General features: G+C 34.4%; 1 protein-coding gene across 1 annotated transcript in view; it reads right to left on the reverse strand.

Moving 5' to 3' along the window:
• The window catches only part of CERKL (CERK like autophagy regulator), a 60,393-nt gene that overhangs the window by 14,905 nt on the left and 22,225 nt on the right, over positions 1 to 23,263 (reverse strand). Inside the window, exons 2-5 of the mRNA XM_075153376.1 lie at positions 19,209 to 19,451; positions 12,112 to 12,243; positions 6,005 to 6,068; positions 1,616 to 1,758 (exon numbers count right to left, since the gene is read on the reverse strand). Coding sequence (XP_075009477.1) covers positions 1,616 to 1,758; positions 6,005 to 6,068; positions 12,112 to 12,243; positions 19,209 to 19,451 — 582 coding nt within the window. The remainder of the gene's footprint in view (positions 1 to 1,615; positions 1,759 to 6,004; positions 6,069 to 12,111; positions 12,244 to 19,208; positions 19,452 to 23,263) is intronic.

Genomic DNA, 23,263 nt, shown 5'->3' on the forward strand with positions numbered 1-23,263 from the left:
AATACAGTTTATATTTTTACTCAGCTGGAGAATCCTAATAATTTAGTACAATGGATTTCTGGGGGAAAAAAAGAAAAAAAAAATTGACCATTGAGTTCCATCTTCTTCATGTACACAAGTATCATACTTACCCGTTTCCTAACCGACTACTTTTTAGAATATCAGTAATATGGAAATAAAATAAGATACAGATTATTTTTAAGAACCTATTAAGGAGTTTGTCACACTACGATTCTATAAATTGTTCTCACTCTCTTTTAACAAAGTCTATGGCATTCTGTGTACCAAGCCATACAACATTCTTTTGGGTTTACAAATTCCTTACAAATCCTTTTTGATCATGATGTATTTGTCTTAAACTGAAGAGAGTAAGCACTAATGATGAGGCACAGTGACTTAAGCACCCCCAAACATCATGGAGTCAAGTGCTGGAGAGATTCTGTCTCAACACCATCAAGATATTCACAGCAACTGAACTGATAAGTGATGGTGCAACTGCTGTACTAAAATTCCTTTGCTTCGTGTCTTTGAGATTACCGTATCTTTTACCAATACATTTCCAAGGTTTTTTTAACTTGAAAAAAGCTAGTGTAATCTTGCATTTTTACAAGCAACTAGTCCCTGTCTTAATGCTGTTTTTAGAAGTGCCAAGCAAGTCAGAGCACTTAAAACCTGCTTGCTCAGTTCGGAAGCGTCTTGCTCCCTTTTTGTAGAAAACTGAAAACAATGATTTGCTCTTCACCTGGCTGCAGGATTTTTTTCCTTGCTAGTTAAAAACCTCTGACAAATTACATCAAGTGGTCACATCCACACCAGAAGGTAGCGTCCATGCAAAAGTACCCCTCCTCTTTTAAAGAGAAGCGATTCATACACCAGTCCAGAATCAACCCTACCTGTACTAATTCTAGCTAAGCCTCCCTGCCTGGCCTGAGTTATATTCTAAGAAATGCAAATACAAAAATTGGGAGGAGAAGGAACACAGACACACCCCAAAACAAACAAACAATAAAAAAAAAAACCTACACCACAAGATGCAACTACAAGTTAACAAACGAGCAAGAGGATTTTTCAAGAGAGGTACATACATTTTCAGGTCTGTAGAAGTAAAGGAGAGAGAAAGCAGTTTTGTGTGCAAAGTATTTTTTTTTTTAATATAACCCACAAAATGTATTCCTGGGACACCATTTAAAAACTAAGCATGAATCCAACTGAGAATCCTGCCAAGAAAATTGGAGAGAGAAGCAAAACAGCGTGGCTTATATTAAGGAAATTCTAGAAAACAAAGTTTTCATTTGGTATCATTTCTGGCAGCAAATAAGGGCAAAACTTGATCTTTGCATGGATCAGCTGAAAATTATTTTAGTTTTCTTCTTCCTGAGCTTCTTCCTTTAGGCAAGGAGCTCATCTGTGCCATTACTATAAATTATCATAATGATTTAAAATCTAGTCATTTGTAATCAATCTAAATCACTAATTTAGGACATTTATTCAATAGCTCCCTTAAGTAACTGAAGATTTAGCACCAAGAACTGCCTTTAGTAGCCAAAACTGTAAAACATGCCAGAAGGACATAGAACAGTGACTTAGAAAATGTAACAGTACCTTTTAGTCTTACCTGCTGGTATTACTCCAAGAGGAACCGGTGCTCTGACAGGCGTTGGTATATAGTCTGTGTCTTTTCCAGCATCTATCTGGGCTTTAAGTAGTAGACCATGAGCAACTTCGCTGACAGATCCGTCTCCACCGACACAAACTACCCTATTACAAAACAAAAATGCTAAACAGTTCAAAATAAACTCTTCCATAGCTGAGCAAACAAGTGGAAGGCAGCTATCACACATCATCTACATAATGATATTTCAAATAGCTAAAAAACATTCTTTCTTAAGAACATGCTAGAGCTTCACTGTCAGATCAGTGAATGTTAACTAACAAGATATAAGCATCCTTATTTCTGCTTTCTTCTATCTGAGTAGAAGTAAATATATTTAACAACTTACGAAGTATTTCTTGCCTTATCACACGTTATGCGTGTGCATCGATCAGATGGAAGAGTTAAGCACATGCTCAAGTGCCTCAGTGGAAAAGTTCTTTAAATCTTTCAATACTGACCCACACAAGCATTCCAATGCTATTTAATTGCCCTTATAATAACAACTCACCAAATATTACAATAAAATTAAAAATACTTGAAAACAGCTAATTCCACACACTGTGCAGGCAGTTGAGGGATTTAGCAAGGTATAAAACCCTAGTGCCAGCAATCCTTTGCATGAAGGTACTTAATCACTGCTTCTGGAGCATGTAATTAAACTCCCACCTGCTGTGGCTATAGAGAGGAATGCATTTGTCTGTAAAAGCTCTGTTATAGCAAACGTCTTCTTTTTTTTTTCCTGTTTTTGTTTATTTAAGTAACTATTAAAGTGATTCTCCAAATTAGTAATGTTTGAAAGTTAAATGTTTTTAAGGTAAACACACTTTAATGATAAAAATAGTAATAGTACACTCCAAGCATTTACAATATAAATGTCAGGTTTACTTTAGGAGGCACTTACTTAAAATATCTTTTTTTCATATAGCTACAGGAATGCAGTTGTAAAACTATTTCCAATAATTCAACCAGATAAAACTGGTAAGGTCTTTATAAGAAAATACTCATTATGTTATTAAATATTTAAATTAAATTATCTCAGCTGCTTTAACATTTTTCTTCAGTTCCTATTATTATTTCCTAGCTATTTTTTAATTTCTAAATTTTTAGGAATGTTTCCTTTATCTAGCTAAACACTGCCCACATGAGCGGGGGGCGGGGGGGGGGGAGAGTATATCGAAAAAGTTTGGAGCACATTTTCTTCCTGCACGTAATCAGGAGTCATCTCCTGTCTTTTATCTCATTTTTGGTTTAGATTGGTTTATTCCTAGGCTTAAAAGTTTCTGCCGCAGCAGCAAAAACAGTTAATTTTTGCAGTCTGATAAATTGTACACCTGGAAGGACTTATGTGGATTGTCTTCTGGCTATTAAAACTTTTGAAAACAGATATATTTTCTTCTGATTTTGGGGGGCTGTGTTTGTTGTTATTGGAAACAGATGAAGAGTCCAAGGAATAACATAAAAATGCTGCTAACTTTAATTTTTATTAAGTTAGCATTAATCATCAAGAGTTGCGTTTTTGGCTGGAAGTAGAGATACTCTCAGGGACCAGGGATTCCAAAGCTAATTAGCGAGAACCTGCTACGCATAAGGAGTAGAAAGTCTTGAGCAAACAGATTTGACTAAGACCTTGAAGGCGGCTTCTTAGAGGAAGAAACATCTGTCTAACCATCAGTCTAACCATCAGACACAAGTTTCTTAATCAACTATTCACTAAAGTCTGACTAACTGGGGCTACTCTAAATATCCATAATACCTTAGGCTCCTGATTAGGGAAGAAATACAGGCATGTTTATTGTGTATCTCTGTCACTGTACAAACAAGAAAATGCAGCTGAGATAAAAGCATCACAAATGCACTTTACTTGTCACCAAGGCGGGGGAAAAAAGCACACTGCCAAGTTGGCAAAGTACCTAAATTTCCAGTGTTGGTAGGAAAAAAAAAAGTGGATAGCAAAAAAGCTGGAGTATATGAGATACATGACATATGCCTATGATCTTGCAAAACAGAGTGGGAACTGGAGAAATCAGAGAAAAGAAATTATATATAGAAACAAACAGCTTTGACAAAGAATTAAAACTTAGCAGTATCGCTTACAGAAAGCACTGAGATACAAACTTCCAATTTACTACTGCAAATCATATGCTTCAATTTACTTCACGTGCTGTTTAACATGTAAGGAACCATAACTCTCTTAGAGAGAAATTCAAGATCAGAAGTTGTATGTTGCTATACTGCTTACCTACTGTAATGAATAAAAAACTGTTGTGTCTTGCCCTCTATCCATTTTTACTTGAATTAGCTTTCAGTCAATCTGAAATAGGCAACACTTGAAAAGCACGAGCTAAGTTAGAGCAGCAGACTAATGCGTGCAGGCATGGCCTTCAGTCCACACCCAACTCGCCTCCAGTCGCTTCCGAGCTTGGGCAAGGCAGATCAGGTCTACATGAACTCTGCCATATAGAAATAGCACAAAAATTACCTTACCCCTTTACCACCACAGACAGTGCCTTCCACATCTAAAGGGAGGTACAGAAGTGCTATTCTATTTTCTAAACAGGGAACTAAGTGACAGATAAAGTATCTGACTTGAACAAAACGGGACAGGAAGCCAGGGCAAAACAGGAAAGAACTGAAGCCTGCCAAGTCACAAGCAATGCTGCTGAAGAGACAAGTAAAACTTCCCAAGACTTAATGGAAATAGTGAAAAGACATTACGTCAGGTGGCTGCTAGAATTGCTAAAAGCATAATTTTTCATCAGTAGGACAATGTCATTGTTGTGGAGTTAATTTTCAATTCAAACCAGATCCCACACATTTTCTGGTTTAATTTTCAATGAACCAAAATTGTCATTAAAATTTTATTTTTCAAGACTGAGGTGGTTTTGGAGGCCTATAAGTTTTTTATATCTATGGCAAAAATTCTCAGGCTAGACCGCAACGGGGAAGTCACAAAGGACTTCACAGGAACATAATCAAAAGTATGCCATAAGCCTTTGAACAATTTGAAAAAGAAAAACCCGATTTCAAATATTCTCTTCCTGTTCTTAAGAACAACCGTAAAGATAATGGAGAAGAGAGAGGTTAGTGATGTTTTGTAGCTTTCTTTTTCAAAGTATCAGACCTTTAGCGTAATATGAATTCTGACCTCAGCCTATCAGTCTCTAGTTAGCTATTTAGTAGGATATTTTTCTGTATTGTGCTTTATTGAATGAGTACATAGATGGAGGCCAGGCTATCTGAGAAGTTATAAAACTCATTTTTCAAACACTTCATTTTTGCTCATAAACTCTGATAATAAAAGCTACTTAATTTCCACGTGAGAAAAAAAAGCAACACATAAACAGCTAACTTAGAAAGGACAGGGTTTTTTTCACCTCAGAAATTCTTGCATCATATTGACTTAAGGTTATTTTATTCCAGCTTCTTCTGTTCCTCTTTCCCCTTAGTTCCGGCTACTGGAGAGAAGTCCTACAGGATAAGTACTCCAGTAACTCTACCCAGTGACCAAAGACGAAACAACTCAAATATGACTCAGAGTAGAAGGGGTTTGTGCAAGAAGATAGAACCCGGGCTTTTTCTTCTCTGTCTTCATATCTGCTTCCAAGGACAAACTGGAAGCTAGCACCCTAAAAGGCATGTCTTAATTGGAAAGAAATTATCCTCAGAATCTGGAATACATACATACATTTTCAGATATATTTTCTTACCTAACTGTGAGTTTCTAGAACTAATAGAAATTGATTAGACTATAAGACACTATTTAAGCCTTCTTGTATAGCTCACTGCATATTCCAATAAGAGTTGTAAGAATGGTGCAAGACTTCCACAGTATGCAAAACTATTCTTATATATTATTGAATCTTATTATTGAATGATTAATGTAAAAATACCAAAGATTTCAGGATTAATCCACATAGCAAGGTCTTTAAAAATAATTGAACACGCATTTTCACTCTTGACTTCAAATAAGTTTGAATGATTTTTTTTTTAAATGGAAAAAACATTCAAGTTACTTTTAGATAAAGTGTTCTCCTTAAGAATCATTTGAATGGAAAGAGTGAAATACAAGGCACTTGTGTCATTCTTGCAAATACAGAGACTGAAGCTTTCATGAAGCATATTTAAGAAACCTTTCTGTTTATTTATCATCATTTATGAATCTAAAATACATGCCTATTGTCAGTAAGCAATAAAAAACAAAGCATCTAATAAGAACCGATTTTCTCAGGCTTAATATATATGTGAAACAGAGTAACTCATGAAATACCTACTAGCATAGGTTTGGGTGGAATACAAATAAAAACTAATGTGATGAGGTTTACTAACATCCATCGTCACTAACCAACTTACCCATCAAATGTCTGGAGTTCACATTCTTTAAGTACTGAGAGAGCATGTCCTTCATATTCAGTTACTGTGGAAAATAACATTGTTTAATTATGAGGAGATTAGATAATTTTAAAGATTTTTTTATTTTTGCCCTTCTAACATAAGGAACACACGGTAATTCAGTTCAGATTTTCTTTTTTAAATCATTAAATGCATTAAAAGTATGAGAAGCTATGTTTTACAGTTACGCTAGCTAAAAGGCAAGACACATTAAAACTCAGCTGCCATCAAACACATGGCTATTCAGTGCATTTAAATTCAGAGAATTAGAGAAGATGTTTGTTGCATCAAAATACAAGTTTTAGCATTGACACAGTTGGTAAACTTCAGGAAAATGTAAGCATATCCTCAGTTAAGACTGAATTATTTCAGTATCAATCAAATTTAATTGCCTTTGTGTTAGGATATGCAAATTGCTAAATCAAAAATATGAGGAGTTAAACACAGAAGTATGAAATCAAGCCAAATACCAGTGACAACAGAATATAATACACAGAGGAAGGTGGCACAAGAATACACCAGAGTTCATAGCCTCTGGAGGAAATGAATCTGTCACTCTACATTGATGTCTCTGTGCTTGCTGATACCCTATATAGGACTGTAAATGCCAGTGAAGACAGGATAAACTGGCATACTACAGATGGCACAAAGCATCATAACTACATTTAGCATTTTTTAGGCCAGCTTTGCCAGAAGAGACAGCCCAGCTGCAGCCACCCATCAAAGATTTTTGCTGACTGACATGACACTTGCAGATGGATTTTTTGTGTAAGAATGTGCATCATTATATGCAAAATTACATTAATCTTTCATGCTTGTCTGTCCCTGGTGCTAGCATAGTTCAAGGCTTTTCTCCAGTGTTTCTAAACACTGTTAAAATTATTAGTCTTGGTGTCTAAAACAATCATTCCGTATCTGTACCTGTTATAACAGTATTTCTACAGATTATTCAAATTCTGCTTACAAGAATTGAAACCACCTCTGTCTCTCTCTCTCTCCCCACACATACACAAGAATGCATGTATATATAGTGAGTGTATATATTTAACTTTTTTTTTTTAAAGAAATCAAAATCAAAATAAAAGTGATAAAATATATACACTTCACAGTAAACAATTTTCTATCAGCATATAACTTCAAAATCTCCCAACCAGTATTAGCAAAGTTCTAGTGCTTGGTGTTTTGGAAATTCTTAATTTTGCTACAGAAATACCTATCACTATAATAGCTTTCAGGAAATATTTACAGAATTTACTTTCGTGCAGGACCTCTTCTGGAAGATCAAAGCGCAATATTTAAGTTATCGTACTCAGTTTTGCTTTTACCAATGGGAACCATCCTTTTATCATTATCTGTAGGTCGTGAAAAAAGTGACCAATAAAACTGTGCATCATGCAAAAATGCAGAAAGGTTCAAATATCTTACCACTGCTTAACTGTAAAAGAAACTCTTTCCATGAAAACATACCGTTGGTTACCAGGTTATATGCCTTTTTAAATGAACATGATGATATTTAGAAAGTTATGAGTACAGTCAAATTAAAATGGTATGGTAAATAAGATTTTATTTTGTAAAAGAAAACACGCTCAGTAGTTTCCTAATGTAATGTATGTAAGTTACGTTTACTATTACAAAATTAATTCACTCAAAGAACAAGGACATGGAAATAAAGAGGACTCATGTCTACAGAGAAATCAATAAAGGCAGTAAAAATGACTAGTGTTAGCCAGATTGACTCCATCCTCTTTGCATCTAATAGTTTAAGTTTGGAAATTATATAGGATGACTACTGCAAGGCTTAACACTGGGGATAATTCCAAGAAATTCAAAATTTCATGAGAGAATGACAGAGGTACAGAGCATCTATTTTGAAACACTGTGACAAAAAGGTAATGAAAAACTGAAGTTTCCAGGAAAACCTCATGAGAACATATAGAAAATCAATCAAGTAGAAAAAAAATGAAAAAATCCAACACAGACATAAAAAGACCATGTCTAAAAAGTTTTCTGCAGGCTTGACAACCTCCAGAGGGACATGTAAAAGTCATTCTGATAGCTGGAATAAAGCTAGATGTTTGACTATTTGGTCTTGTTCCAATTCAGGGGAAAAAAAAAAAAACAAACCCAAACAAAACCAAAAAAAATCACAAAATAAATTTTGGCAAGAGGAAGAAGGAGGTTCTTTCACCATTTGAGAAGGATTCAGATTACATATTTGGCACAAATATTATCACAAAAATATTATTTAATGCTTTTTGCAACCATTTCTAATGCATAATTGAAAAAGTTTTCCTTTTTCAAGGACATTTTGTTCCCAACTTGTAAATTCCAGTACGCATTAAGTTTCAAGTAATAGCATTCTGAAAGAAGGGTACTGACAGCGTACCTCATTTGAACAGTCACACATACTCCAACACATTGTAACACCCTATCTCACATAGTCAACAAGAAACTAAGGGTTCAGCCCCTACATATAGAAAAAGCAACATATAATTAATTCAACACTTCAAAATGTGGGACACTTCCATATGACACACATAAATACTGGCACCCATGTCACAGACTAATGTCGATAGGATTAAAACTGCTAATGATAACAATAGATTAGCTGGTGTTGACACTGGATGAAAAAATATATTAATGTCGTTTACTGTATAGTAAGTTTAAACCAATGTTATTTGTCCAATTCTCAATCACTCTCCTTTCCTTTGTGATTCTGCCCTGAAAATGGGGGTGTGGGGAAGGCTGTTGTTTTTGCCTAAACATGCAGCTTGTAATTGTGCATAAACGGAAACAGAAGAGTCAAAACTAGGAAGAGAAGGAAGACAAACTAGGAGTCTGTTGGGTTTACGTTTATTTATTTTTCTTCAGTATGTGTAAGATTTTGCAAGATACTAATATATTTCTAAAATACTAGCTCCAGTTATCACTATTTGCCAGTACTTGTAGGTATCCCAAATGTTGAGCGAGCTTTTGTTGAACTGGATTTTTAGAAGAGTCACCGTTCTTCTAACAGCCTTATGCCAGCTGCAGCACTCAAGATTGCCAAACTCTTAAAAGACTGTGTAAAGACCAGTTTTTAAGTATTGCTTAGCCTTAGCTACAGTTAAAGTACTGTTTCAGTTTAAATTTGCTAATTCCCACTTTCTACTGCACTGAGCACTTCAGAGATTTGTTTATTCCATGTTACAAAAATAACCCCAAAAAACAACAAAACACAATCCACTCTAAGACTTTTAGTTAATTTCACTTAATATGTCTGTAGTGTGCAAAGTAATTTGGAAAAAAAAAGAAAACCCTACCAAATTTAAAGATAATTGGAGACAGTAAATGCTATTTCAGAATTCACTTATTTACACACATGCCTTTTGACTGCTGTATATCCTTGAGTAGGAAAGAATACCTCCACTCCAAACTTCTAAAAAAGAAAAAGTTTATTCCAACAGAAGTTACAATGAAGAGTAAGATCTGGCAAGCTTGATCATGTAGGAAGCAATAGCCAGCTACCAAAATACAAGATTGGATGAGGAGATCTCTGTCTTTCAGCATTCCACTGTCAAAGTTTTTTGAGCTTATTTTTTTAGTAACCTGCAAGTCTTGTATTGTGTATGTGCTGGAAGTCACTTCAGAGTTTCAAATTTGCTTTAAGATTTTTGTGTTCAATTAATTTTAAGCTTTAAATATGTGTATGTGAAAAGACTAAAAGTAAACTATCTTCAGTGTAAAAATTGTACAAAAGCCTTCAAACTTTACTACCTAAAACATCTTTGTACACTATGTGTGTAAAAATTGGCCATGTTTCAAAAAAGCAGAAACAGCAAGATGCACACTCCAACTTCACAAAATCAAAAATAATTATGGGAAGAAAAAAAACTGTTCAATTTACTTGAAATGAGGCACTTCGTTTTATTAGAATATGGTACCAGTAGACAGGACTTTCACTCAGCACCCATCACCACCACCCCCTTTTTTTTTTTAAATGCATAGTTCTTAATTATTTAGTTCTCTACTAGCATTTAAAACTGTAATGTAGTTTTCTCATTTTGCCTGTAGGAGGAGTGTTAGGCAGCTAATAAGCACACTAGTATTTGGACATTGCCAAAATAACCTTATTTTAAGGATAAGCCATTAAACATTTATCTGGCTAAAAACAGAAGTTTCTTTTGAAAATTTAAAAAAATAATAAAAAATAAACTTTATACTGTTTTTATTCAATTAGGAAAAAAAATTTTTAAAGTGGTTTTTAAAACCACTACAAATAATATTCATAGCTTATATGAAATTCTATGAATTAATCTAAAAAAATATTGATACAGATATGGCTTAGTTGTTCAGCTTTAGGATTCCAGGTGACATTACATAGCTAAAAATGTAATCTTGTACAGGTTAATGATAATGCTGCCTTTAACAGAGTTTAACAAACAAGGTTATGTTCACAGTAAAGATAGAAGAAACACTAACCAGTAGTAAGGAATAAAATTTTTTAAAATGTGATTTTCTTTAAATAGTTGCTTAAGGTAAAGTAATAACTAATTTAACAATATGACGTAGTCATTCATCTCTAACTAAGGTTGCATGACAAAAAAAACCTTTTTCTTTAAAAATTGTGACCAAACAAGGCTAAGTTCAATTTCTAAGAAGACAGCATTATTATTAATCTGTTTACAATATCATCTATGCCTTGCAGGTGAAAAATATGTCTATGAGAATCTAAACTTATATAAAGCTGCTGGCATTCCCTTGTCAATTAAGGGAAGTTAAGAAATTATCACAACAGAATTTTAACACAGACTGAATCTTTTTCACACTTATTCTTATGCGTCTTTAATCTTCAATTGATTTTACTTTAAATTGTGGGCTAAGTAATTTAAAAATACATAGATACAGGTAATAAAATTAGCAAGATAAATCTCATATACAAACACTTACTGCATTTTTATATCCTCATGCCTAAATCAGACTTGCTCAGAATGATTTTTGGCCTGACACCTGAACTAGTCATGTTTTCACAAGAAGTTTAAGGGACAACTGTAGGTTGAACCCTCCATCTTATAATTTGTTTAAGCTGGAACTGATTATTTTGCAAACCAATTACAACAGACAGAGGAAAAAGACTATTTGGTGTTAAAATCTCTTGCACCAGAGTTTACACTTTACACGGATATGAAATGCATAATCAAAAAATTAGCAGTGTATTAAAGGGAATTGTAATACTATGGATAAAAAAATTATTTTGAATGGGAAATACTAATACAATTTCTCTGTAAGCTTGAGTGGTTTTTGGGACCAAATTTGATGCAGCATAAGTTTTGGTCTCTTCACAAAAGGGGGCAGAAGTAATGATCAGATCATGCTTTAAGAAAATTCATCGTAACCCTGTTCAATTTCTTATAAAAAGTTAATCAAATTAAACAGCCAAAGGGTAAATTCGGGACCTAAAGCAGAACTCTCGCAGAAACTGGGGCTTTAAGTCCAAACCCGCTTTCTGGAACCCATTGTTGAGCAGAAGGCAGCATCACTACAACATTAAAGTTGTACCTTCACGTTCTCCAGACACCAAGTCGTGCCCATGTGCCTCGTGAGAACTGCCCTTGTCATCACAGAACTTAATCACCTAGGCTTCCACTCATCCCTGAAACTGAGTCAGAATCCAGAAACAATGTGTCCTTTGGATAAGCCCCTCTATGATGCCAGGCCAATAGATGTTCTCAGAAGAGAAGTAATGTTTAAGGATAAGTGTTTGTCAGAATGCAGGAACAACTCTTAGCAAGCACATACAAGACTATCAGACATTAAATGCTTGTTCCTTTTTATAGAATACTTGCTTTAAAAACCACAAAAAATATATTACTAGTATTGATAGCTATAGGGGAAAAAATATTCAATGAATAACAGAATTACTAAAACTTTTTTTGATTAAATAAAAATATATTGCATTGTAATAACTACAGTTCCAAATGCACTACTTGCAGGCAAAGCCAATAAGGATTAGCAGTAAATTCAAATTGTCTTGCATGCTTAAGTACTAGTTTCACAAAGGATTAAACTATGCTTTTGAAGCAACTTACCTGTGACATCAGTTTTGATGTCAGCAAGCTTAAAAAGAGGTGCAACTTGTTCATAATAAACATGAGTGGCTTCTCTTTTGTGGCTGCTTGGATTAACAAACACTTTCAAGGATTTTGGTCTATTTTGAAAGCCTAAAAGGAAAACACAGAACATTCAAGATTACATACCGAGCCCAGCTATTTTTACAGCTTAACTGATATTTTTATGTTAGAACCATTACAGTACTTTAACAGGATAAGTAAATTACAGTCTAAAAAAAGTCTCAATTTCTTCTTGAATGTGCATTATTTATTAAAATCACAGTACTGATTACTTTTGTTTGTTCAACTAATAAACAGTAGAAATAAATCACATACTAATGAAAACATTGTAGGAACCAGAAAAAAAAAAGCATATGTCATAACCTAGTTAAACCCTGATACAGGAGCAGGGTGAATGCAGAGAAGTTAGAAGACTGGGCAACAAAAAAAACCCCAAATATCAAAACATATCTTTTTGGGAATTTAATATGAAACACTCCCAGCAGGTATATGACAATAACACCCAACAAAACTGATACTACAATGCAATACTTTTGTTTTCTGAGATTGCAAATCAAAAAATGCAAAGGAAATTCCCTCATCTTGAAAGAGGTCAGAAGATCAAAACATAACAATTATAAAAGTCCCATAGATTATTTTTTCACTTATTTAAACACATTAAAGAATCTGGAAATGAAAACTAGCACTTTATCCAGTTCGTGTTAGTAAATCTTAGACAATTTCTTAAAGATAATGAAGGAAATTACTGGATCAATTTGCTGTTATAACCTGAAAGCATACATAAAAAACAAGATTTCTAATTATATTTATGGCAAAATGTTACATACAATGCCATGTCATTGCACGGCAAATTAATCCTGATGAATCCTTAAGGCCTGGTGAATCCTGAATGTCTTCAGTAATAAGCCTTAGTACCTATACTAAAAAGTATCTCCTTTAAAAAGGAGATGAAAACAAAATTAGGAACTTGATGAGGAGAGCAGAAGTGCTGGAGGGCAGGGCTGCCATTCACATGGACCTTAATTAGCTTCAAGAAAGGTTTGACAAAAGCTTCACGATATTCAATAAAGACAAACATGAAGTCCAGCAAAACCCTAACAGTGCAGGCTGGGGACTGACCAACGATGCAGTACCTCTTTAGAGAGCATCTGAAGTTCCTGATGGACAAGAGGTTGAACATGTGTAAAAGGTGTGCCATTGACGCCATGAAGGCCAAGTGCTTTCTGGGTTGCATTAACAAGAAGACAACCAGCAGTTCAAAGGATGTGATTATGCCCTTGTATTACAAGTCTTTTGAGCCTGAATCTCAAAAACTGCAACCACGTTCAGGCCCCCCAGCACAAGACTAATCAAGTGGAGTGAGTCCAACAGAGAACTGTGACTTTGGCAAGGGGGCTGGAACAAGCCACATACAAGAGGCAGAGGTAGCAGGCTTTGTATAGCCTTGTATCCATCTAAATGCTGTCCTTAAGTAGCTACTGTGGGACTAACACAGACTACCAAGACAGACTTCTTGCAGGTGCAAGGACAAAAAGGCAATGGACACAAGTTGCAGCAGGGTATATTCCAATCTGAAACAAGGATTCTTATTTCACTCTTCACAATGAGGGCAGTTAAGCTATGGATCACATTGCTCAGAGAGGCTGTGGAATGTCCATCCTTAGAGATTTTCAAAAATTATCTGGACATGGCTCTTAGCAACCTGATCTTGTTTAGAAGCTCACCTGCTCTGAGCAGGAGGCTGGAATAAATAATCTCCAGAGGACCGTTCCAACCTAAATTATTCTTGATTCTCTGGAAACAGAAACAAGCACTGCAGGTACGTACTGGTAATTTCTAATCATTGTACTTACAACACAAATCTGCTCGGCTGTTATTGCAGTCTTCTAGAAGTTATAAAAATATTAAGACTAAAAAAATAATTTCTGTGACTTGATATTCTTCCTAAAGTACCAATAGAAATTAAATGGAAAACTATAAGAATAAGGACTCCTGATTTAATAGAGATTTAGCCACATTCATTAATGTGCTGTCATGTTTCTTATCTTCTCTACAGGAACTCCTACCTGTGATCAGCTGGCCCTAAATGCTCAACCTCCACCAACACCCAGAGCCAGAAAACTGTAAAAACTGACTACAGAGTCTTTAATCTGTAAGTAAAGTATATCTTTAAACATAATACACACACACACACTCTTATAATACCCAAAGCAGAGGGAAAAAGGAGGAGAGTACTGAGTTTGTAGAAGTAGAAAAAGGCGATGAAGTGTCATAAATTCTGTTACCCAGACAGTGTGAGTTACAATTCATTTTCTGTTACTGTTAAACCACCATTAGGAGAAAGCTGAAGGGAAAAAAGCAAACATTGATATGTCAGTTAAATTTTTATACATAAAACTGAAAAACAGTTAAGTCCCAGGTGGCAATATGAAGTTTTAAAAGAAAACATAAGCAGCCAAAGGAATACAGACTTTTCAATTGGTGGGGAAAAAACCTTAGATTTTTAAGGAAACTTAATTGAATTTTTGTTTCCTTTTTTTTTAAAAAACAAAAAAATTCATTCATTAAATTATTCTCAAGCAGAAACTGTATTTATGATTACGTATATTAGTTAATACATAAAGTCCTAGTGAGATTTTCAAGAACCAAATGAATTCACAGGATAAAAGTGTTATAATATTCTCTTTATGACTACTTGAATATCAATTCACTTTTGTAGAAAGGTAAACTATTTTATTTATAGAAATAGGTATCACAAACAAGGCATTTGAGCAGAGATACAGTACACTACTGATGTGGGTTTTTTGTGCCAAATGATTGTCAGCTGACATAAATGGATGATCACGACAAAAATTATTATTTATCATTCCCAGAGTGCACTGGACATGTTATAACACACCAAACAACTGAGTTTAATGAAAGAATAGCCAATAACAGTCAAAAATTAAACTTTCACACGATTAAATGCTGAAACTTCTTTAAAAGTATTTTTAAAAAATAACTGTCTTTTAATTTTCTTTAACAACATCTATATGAATGAATCAATCTCATTTCCTACAGTCTGCAGCTGATTTCAGTCTGTCAGCCTTTTGGTGCTCTCCTAACTGGTATTCTGTTATTGTTTTCTGTGGCTGCTCCATTTGAAATGAACCAGCAGCCTAAAGCAGGAAGGCCAACTGTTCCTCTAGTACTAACAAATGTGCTAATATGCACTAGTTTAAACTTGATCTATCAAGTGAATCAGTGAACCATGAAGGGTGGTGGGTCAATCAGGGTGTTCTGAAAACAAAGGCTCATAGGGCAGCAGAGACGCTATGCTCAGACATACATCTGTGCTGCTTTCAGTTCTTAGCTTTATGAAAATGGGTTTATGTTACAAAAGTTAAGAGCCTGGAATCATGTCATTATTGCATTTATAAATACTTTATACAACAGTAAGAATATTATACATGAGGAAAACTAATAGTATGAGACAGATTTGTTAATGTAACTATGGAGACACCACTGTTAATATTAACTAACCAAAGTTAATGTTTAACATTAATGGTTTAATTAAAACTTCATGCATGAAGTTTCAGATATTCGTATCAAATCCCAGTGTGAGAGATACTACAGAATAGTAGATAAAAATAAAATGCACTATCATTTATTCTTAACCATATTTACTGTCTTCTGTTCGTTTACAGAAAACTTTTTCAAATCAACTCTTAATAAAAATAAGTGTTATCTTGCTAAAAAAAATTCAAATAAATGGATAAGCATTGATAATTATGCATTTTCCCTCATTTCTGGGGTTGTCTTAACCCTTTAAGTAACACTGGGCATTTGTGTACAGAGAGGATTTTAAACTAAACAGAGAATTCCACTGACACAGTATGTCCACTGTACATGCCTGTAAGTCCAATACAAAAAGATGCGATGTATAAATGGAAATCACTGAGAGTCAGGTGTACAACAGGTCTGACAGGAGATCAACAGCATACTAGAATCCGTCCAAGCTGCCATGTGGGGTTTTCCAGGAGCCAGTCCAGAACCAAGGCTCCATAAGTGCATGCCTTAAGGTGGCCGTGGTTATTTTACAAATTTACAAATACGTGATATACAGAAGATAACTTTTCCTGAACATCATATAATTGAGCAAGCTCTTCATATCTAGCTGGCATGCATCTGAACAGCAGTAACGTTACATGGAAAATCAACATTATGCAGAAAATAAGAACTTATTTAAAAGTGGGAAGATGTGTTTTGTTACCCTGTCACATACACACACACAAAAAGCCATAATAGCAGCCACTGTAACTAAATTCTAAACAACTATATTATATCTGTGTGCTCACTTATACGATTACAGGCTTCATAAAAAATTATAGGCTAGTTAGACTTTAAACTGAAATACTCTGAACACACATTCAAAGCAACAGAGGATACTCACTATGAAGAGAGTAAGAATGGCCAGGAAAAACCATGCAAGTTTGTCAGACACAAAACGCCCAGTAAAAGGGAAACTGTGTACATGGTATTTCAGAAAAAAATGAAATGTTCACTAGAACAAATTTCCAGATAAAACTTTAGCTTGGATCTTCACTGATAAACTTGCTATTGTTGTTCCTTATTAATGTATATGCATAAAAATCTAAAAACCTGTCAAAAAGTAAGGTAAACAAATAGAAATTGCATTTATTTTCAAAGCAGACGCACCTTTTAGTAATATTTAACCTTTCTGACAAATGAAAGTACATGTTTACTGACAGCCATACCCAAACCCAGCCATACACTCTACCTCGGTAAATCACCTGCTTTTAATTTGCTCCAGCCTAGAAGCAATAAAAAACCATCAAGTAAATAATGCAGCAGTTAATAAAAATTTACTTTGTGATCAGACCGATTAGAAAAAAAGAATGTACACTTAAATTTTGACTATTTTAGAAGGATGAAATTTTAACTTTATCCTGCAGTTCATAAGGGAAACCAAAGAGGAGCCAATTTGAGTTCATTAACAAAGATGTCACCAGCACTATTATGAAAACAAGCTGCAGCAAAAAATACGAAAATTCATCACTGTTTCAAGCAGAGATATATCAATGTGCCTTTTGAGATTTCAGTTACTGAGGAATCTGCATTTTTATACTTTTAGTCCAGACTTGAATCCCACTGGGAACTTCCCACCAATGTTTGGTACATTTTAAATCAGAAGACTTTTTTCTGAATTATACCATTACTATACCATCACTATTTCAATTACTGATAATGTGTCTCTGCCACACTGAATGCAGAAATGCTGCTGCTTTTTTGCTGATTTTCTGGATAGAAAGGCAGTTTGAATATATACTCAGACTTCAAAATGTAACAGTGTGAAAATTACTTTTATTGTAATTACAGAATTTAAAACAATATACACATTAGTAAATGGTATTTTGAGGATTGTGTTTGGTTATTTTTTCCTTCTGAGACCTGATTATTCCTGAAGTAAAAGGAAAAAAGAAAAATGTACTGATTACAGATCAAGAAAAAGCTGCACAAGGTTTGAGCTTCTGGAGAAAGACTGAAGCTGAAGGAAGAACTAGAAACAGCAACATGTCACAGAATGCTTTTTTCAGGTTCAGGTGGCTTCCAATTACAAAGCTATAAAACAGAGACTGCACCTCGAAGTCAAGGCAACCTGAGCAAGAGATACTGCAGCTTTTTTTCTGTGAACATATGGTATCACTGCTCCTGATGGATGGAGGGTAATCTGGGAACAAAACAGACATTTGCTCCTTATGCAAATGTCCTTGCCTTTATGGGTAGCCGGAGATCTGCAAGAATCTTGGCACTTCTGCAGATTTGGATATTTTGTGATAAAGTCTTTCAAAAAGGGGCAAGGGAAGGCACTTTTTAATACACAGTTTTATTAGGAAAATCCAAAGCATATTGTAAGCAAACCATGTAAGAATGCACCGTTCATAACCCATGTTATTTTACTTCCTCTAATATCTGCTTTTGACAAAGTCACTTTACTAGAAGTACACTATAAACACTATAGAAAGTGTTGTTAGAAATGCTACAGATATATAAGATTTGCATTCTGTAATCTGGCACAGTATTAACAATTCAGCTGGAGTTTTAATAGTCTATTACAAGATGGATTGTTTTTCTTTTGTAATAAAAAAACTCATTTGCTATAGTCTGTAAACAGACACACATTTTGGAGCTAAATCAGAGAGTTTGGTTTGTGGGGGTTTTTGTTGTTTTGGTTTTTTAAATCACAAGTGTGCTATATTCTGTGTCTTTCCAACATTGACGGTATTAAATTACAGTGAAAGGCTTTGGTTTGTTGGGTTTTTTTCCCCCTAAATGGTGAATATTTTTTTCTTAAATTTGATACAGCTTCCATGAAAAAATGCAACCCATGCAATCATGGGTTAAACAAAGCATCCTGAAACTGGCATTAGCCCAGGCAAACACAGAAAGATATTTTTAAAATAAAGAATTGCCTCTAATCACTAGCTAGTGTCAATACATTTTGTAACAAATTATACAATAAGAGTCCTACAGAACCTTAAGAGCACTTCCACCTGCGAATTTATGAAGAGGAAAGCCTCTCTCATTAGTTTCTTAAAGAATCTGCGAGTCTCAAGTGGGAGCTCCTAAACAGTCACTAGGAAGTCCCTGAAGAGTTCCCAGTTGCAACAACTATAGTACCATCAGATGTGCTGCAATTCCAAGCGAAAACATCAACAATATATTTTATTTCTTTAAGAAACATATTTCCCAGAAGACTCTTCAGTCAGAATACCATAAGCTACTTATTTTCAGTAGCTTCCAAAACACTTCCAAAAAGTAGCATTAATTTTATTTTTACAAATGCATTAGTCAATTACTGTCACTTTCCTAAATTTTACACTTCACCATGTAAAACTTCAGTAGTAAACAAAATTTTCCAGCAATAACATTCCTATCTTTGTGCCTTAATTTCCACAGGCAAAATATTTTTCTAAGTTTCACTCAACTTTACGTATTGCCAATAGAAACAAATCTGAAAAAATAATTACATCAACCCCCAATTAAGTGCTTACCATTCAAAATTTCCTTTAGATGTCTAAACCATGAATGACAATGATCTTCACTTAAGTTATTTAAATGGATAGCACAGTCTGTTAGTTTATTTTCTTCTTTATTCAAGCATTTAAAAATTGTGATACCCAACAAAGTACCACCTTTTTTCTGTCCTACAAAACGACGACGTTTCAGTTTTACTGAAAAGACATCTTTCATTTCAATAATCTCTTCTTCAGCCTGTAAAACCATACGGGAATCACCTGTAGGGGAAAAAAAAAAAAAAGAAAAGAAAAGAAAAAAGAAGTGTTATCAACATGGTTAGGAGTAATACCTAAAAAAATATTGTTTTGGCTTCATCTCTAGTTTCACTTGTTGCATCTGCTCATGCTTATATTGAAACTTACTGCATATCATTTGCCTCAATCACTGGTCTTATATTTTACCAACATTCTGGTTTTTAGGTTAGGTATCCAGCTATACAAATAGCATGATTTCTAAGAGGCAATTTAATCCCTTTTCTGATATTCAAAAAACCAAATAAAATTGCAGGCTCCAAGAACAGTGAACCATCTTGTGTGTGTGTGTGCGCGCGCATGTGTGTGTGTGTGTTTCTATTCAAAAACCAAATTCTTTATTGTATTCTCCTAAATCATAGCTCTCAGAGATCAGAAAGTGTGCTATGACCCAAGCTGACTATATGCCAAATTTATTTTTTCATTTGATACAACTGTTGCCTTTTGGGTTTAGACTAGTGAGATATCAGAAAATAGCTAAGCAAAAATAGAAAAATAAACCAAAAGTGTGTCACTCATCTTATCTTTCATTTTTGAGTTATGAATTTACTTAAAAGACAGGTAAAAGAAAAACAGTTTCAAAAGTTCTTGTGACAGTTCAAGACCCTCACCCCAGGGGAGATCTGTGTTAGGCTGGAACACTAAGTGAAGGTTTTCTTATCTCAGGACTGTTATACACATGGACTGTGGCTGCAGACACTACCACTTCAGTGACACTAGTTGCAAATGCCTTTCGGACATGTATCAACTGAACCGCAGTGGTACAGGCTTCTCCTTTTTCTGCTCTCTTGAACTGTAAAACACCTGATTCCTCAAAAACAAAGTCAAATATACAGACTGAAGGAAAAACATCACTGTTCCTGTAGGTATCAGATACTCTGGACACGAAAAGAAAACTTTCCCTGCCTGCTTTGTAATTACAGCAGATCTGATCTGCTAGACCAATAAAGGTCCCTTTGCAGCCCAAGGCAAGAAAAGCTAGAAACCAGAAACCTTTTTCAAATCTAACAACAGCTCAGTCAAGTGGTTTCTCTATAGCAAAAGCCATACCAGATTCTGTTTGATGAATATTTGCTGCATGCTATTCTGAAGTGCCAGGGAGAAGCTGCAAAAGTCTATTTTAACTGTCTTCCTGGAGAAGATGGACAGCACTGAAGGTGTGAGACTGCAAAATCAAGTGTCACCTATTTCATTACCACATGACGTTGAGGGCTTCAGAAAGTCATACTTTTTTGAGCAGGAAAAAGAAGCCTGCGTCATTTCTTATAACAGTTTGACACTGGCATTTCTCCACATCATTTCTTGAACCAGACTATGCAGTGATCATCTTTCTATCCAGAAACCCTGGAGGACTGCACCTCAGCAATGCTAACACAGCTAAAGCTCATGTCAGTATTCCCTCTCCCAACAATTCTCAACCAACCCATTTTGGTATTTTTCCTATTCCATACCAAATAACCTACTGCATGACCTTATTGTGTTTCCTATATGTTTTTCCAACTTGTTACATTTTTACTATCTTAATTTCTCCATATGTCAGCTACTAAGGTGTAAGATTGGACTAAAACCATTCCATACTTAGCAGGAATACTGTGACAAGTAAACGTTTGTGTGCACTGAGATAGTACACGGGAAATTGGTTGTAGTGCAGATTTTCAGAAGTATGCAGCAAACAAACAAAAGGCAACTCACCAAACAATAAAAAAAACAAAACAAATCTTAAAGTACTATAATGACTGCTGTAAAAGTATTTTCTATAAGATACATTGAATGAAACTAGGGGATTGAGGGAAAAAAAAGAATTGTATGATTCCGTTTGAACTATGATTTTGCATAGACTCAAAGGGTGAGTGGACATTGTACAAGTAACCTTAATACTAACATTTCCAAATCCGAGATCTTGATATTTTTCAAACTTTGTATTGCTCTTCTGAAATATTTGGGGATAAACAGTCTTTGTAGGCCTTAAATGAAACACTTACTTGTGATATCCTGAATCACTTACCTAGAACTACACAGTTTATTACCTTTAAGACTTGCTTTAATTTTAAAAACAGAATTTTCAAGGGGGTCCGCTTATCTTTTTCCAGACAGTCTTGCTGTCAGACATACAGAACACTGAAAATTCCAGCATGCAAACTCAATGTTTTAGGAAAATTGGTAAACATAAAGACACGTGAAATATAACAACAACTGTTCTGCAGCAACAACCGAGCTGCAGCATTTATTCCCCCAGACCAATACAAATATGCTAAATGAGTTTGTTTTTTAAATATTTTTAAACAAATAACATTTTGCATTAAACTATTAGTTTTGCTGAGAATATCACAAATTCTGTTATGCTAATGTTATGCATACGCATCACAAATAAATTACAAACATTAGCCTATTTGTCTTGTACAAATCAAGTAAAATGAAGGCCTGTTAAAATACTTTTTATTCCCCTTACTAGCTTTCATAGAATGATATTTATTCATAAAGCCAGGCAAGGCTTGTCTTGTCTTTTCTTTTCATGCTACTATTTCAGCCAGATTTTTATTTGCTTTTACATCTTCCTCTTACACTGTATTTGTCAAATTCTTGTGTTGCTCAGATACACATAAAAACTTTTGAAAATTAAAATAATACATTCTTACTAGGCTGCACTACACTTTCAAAAATAGTACTTGACTCTAATTGTTCTACTGGAATACATTTTCAGATACAGCTTGGAGAACAATATAAACTGTAGGAATCATACAAAATTATACAAAAGCATCATCCTCAAATTTGAAATTGTAGAGGAAATATTGAACTAGCTAGTAGGATTAGGACAGATAATTTTTACTAAAGTTAAAAAGAAATCTGCATTAAAGTCCCTAGGCACATTCTATAATTTTCATCTTCTATTTTTAGTGAAAATAAGATCATCACAAATGCAGTAAAATTCTATAAAACAATTCAGAAAATTTAAGTCAGGAGCTACATTTATAAAATATTTCTAGTATGTGATAACAACCAAGTTTACTTTAAAAATAAAGTATATATTGGATTAGACACTTTTTTAAACTTAAAAAAAACCCTATTGGTTCTTTAGTATCATATTGGTTATTGCTAGCTGTTTCAGGACATTAACTGTCCTCTCACATTACTTAGAAAGATATTGGGTACCATCTGTTCTTGCAAGAGATTTAAGTATACATCTATTAGATATCATGCTATTTATTTAATTCAGTACCCACTTCCCATTGTTGTACCTTCTAAAAAAAAAAAGTCAATTTAATTACAAGGAATAAAGATAATCTCTTCTACCAGGCTGCCCTGTCATCATGAGAGCAGAGAGGGAACCTATATAAAGTAGGTTACAGGCGTTAGGAAGAATAAAACTAACAGCACTTAACATTTAACAAAGATCTAACAAAAACAGAATATATGGCACTTAAAAAAAATTACTATAAGCCAAGGGCTTGTCTAAATCAATCTCAGCACATCTGTCTGATGTAGAGCGTAAACAGGATTAGAGTTGGATTTATCTGCTTGACGCTAATTGTACTCACAGTTTCTGCACATGTCCACTTTTCCCCCCCCCCCCCGAATACAGAATGAAAAAAAGCCTGTCTGGATATATGAATTTCTAGGAAGTTTTATGCCCCTATTTATCCTCTCACTGATTCCAAGCAATAAGACTATCCTACATTTTTCCTATTTATGGTAGTCTAATCTCTTATTTAATAAAAAATTATGTCTAAATACAACACACTGAGCTAAATCAAAGGCTGAGGGACTAATTCACTCAAATA

Source organism: Calonectris borealis, chromosome 6 (assembly GCF_964195595.1).
Source record: "Calonectris borealis chromosome 6, bCalBor7.hap1.2, whole genome shotgun sequence".
NCBI classification, from domain to species: Eukaryota; Metazoa; Chordata; class Aves; order Procellariiformes; family Procellariidae; genus Calonectris; species Calonectris borealis.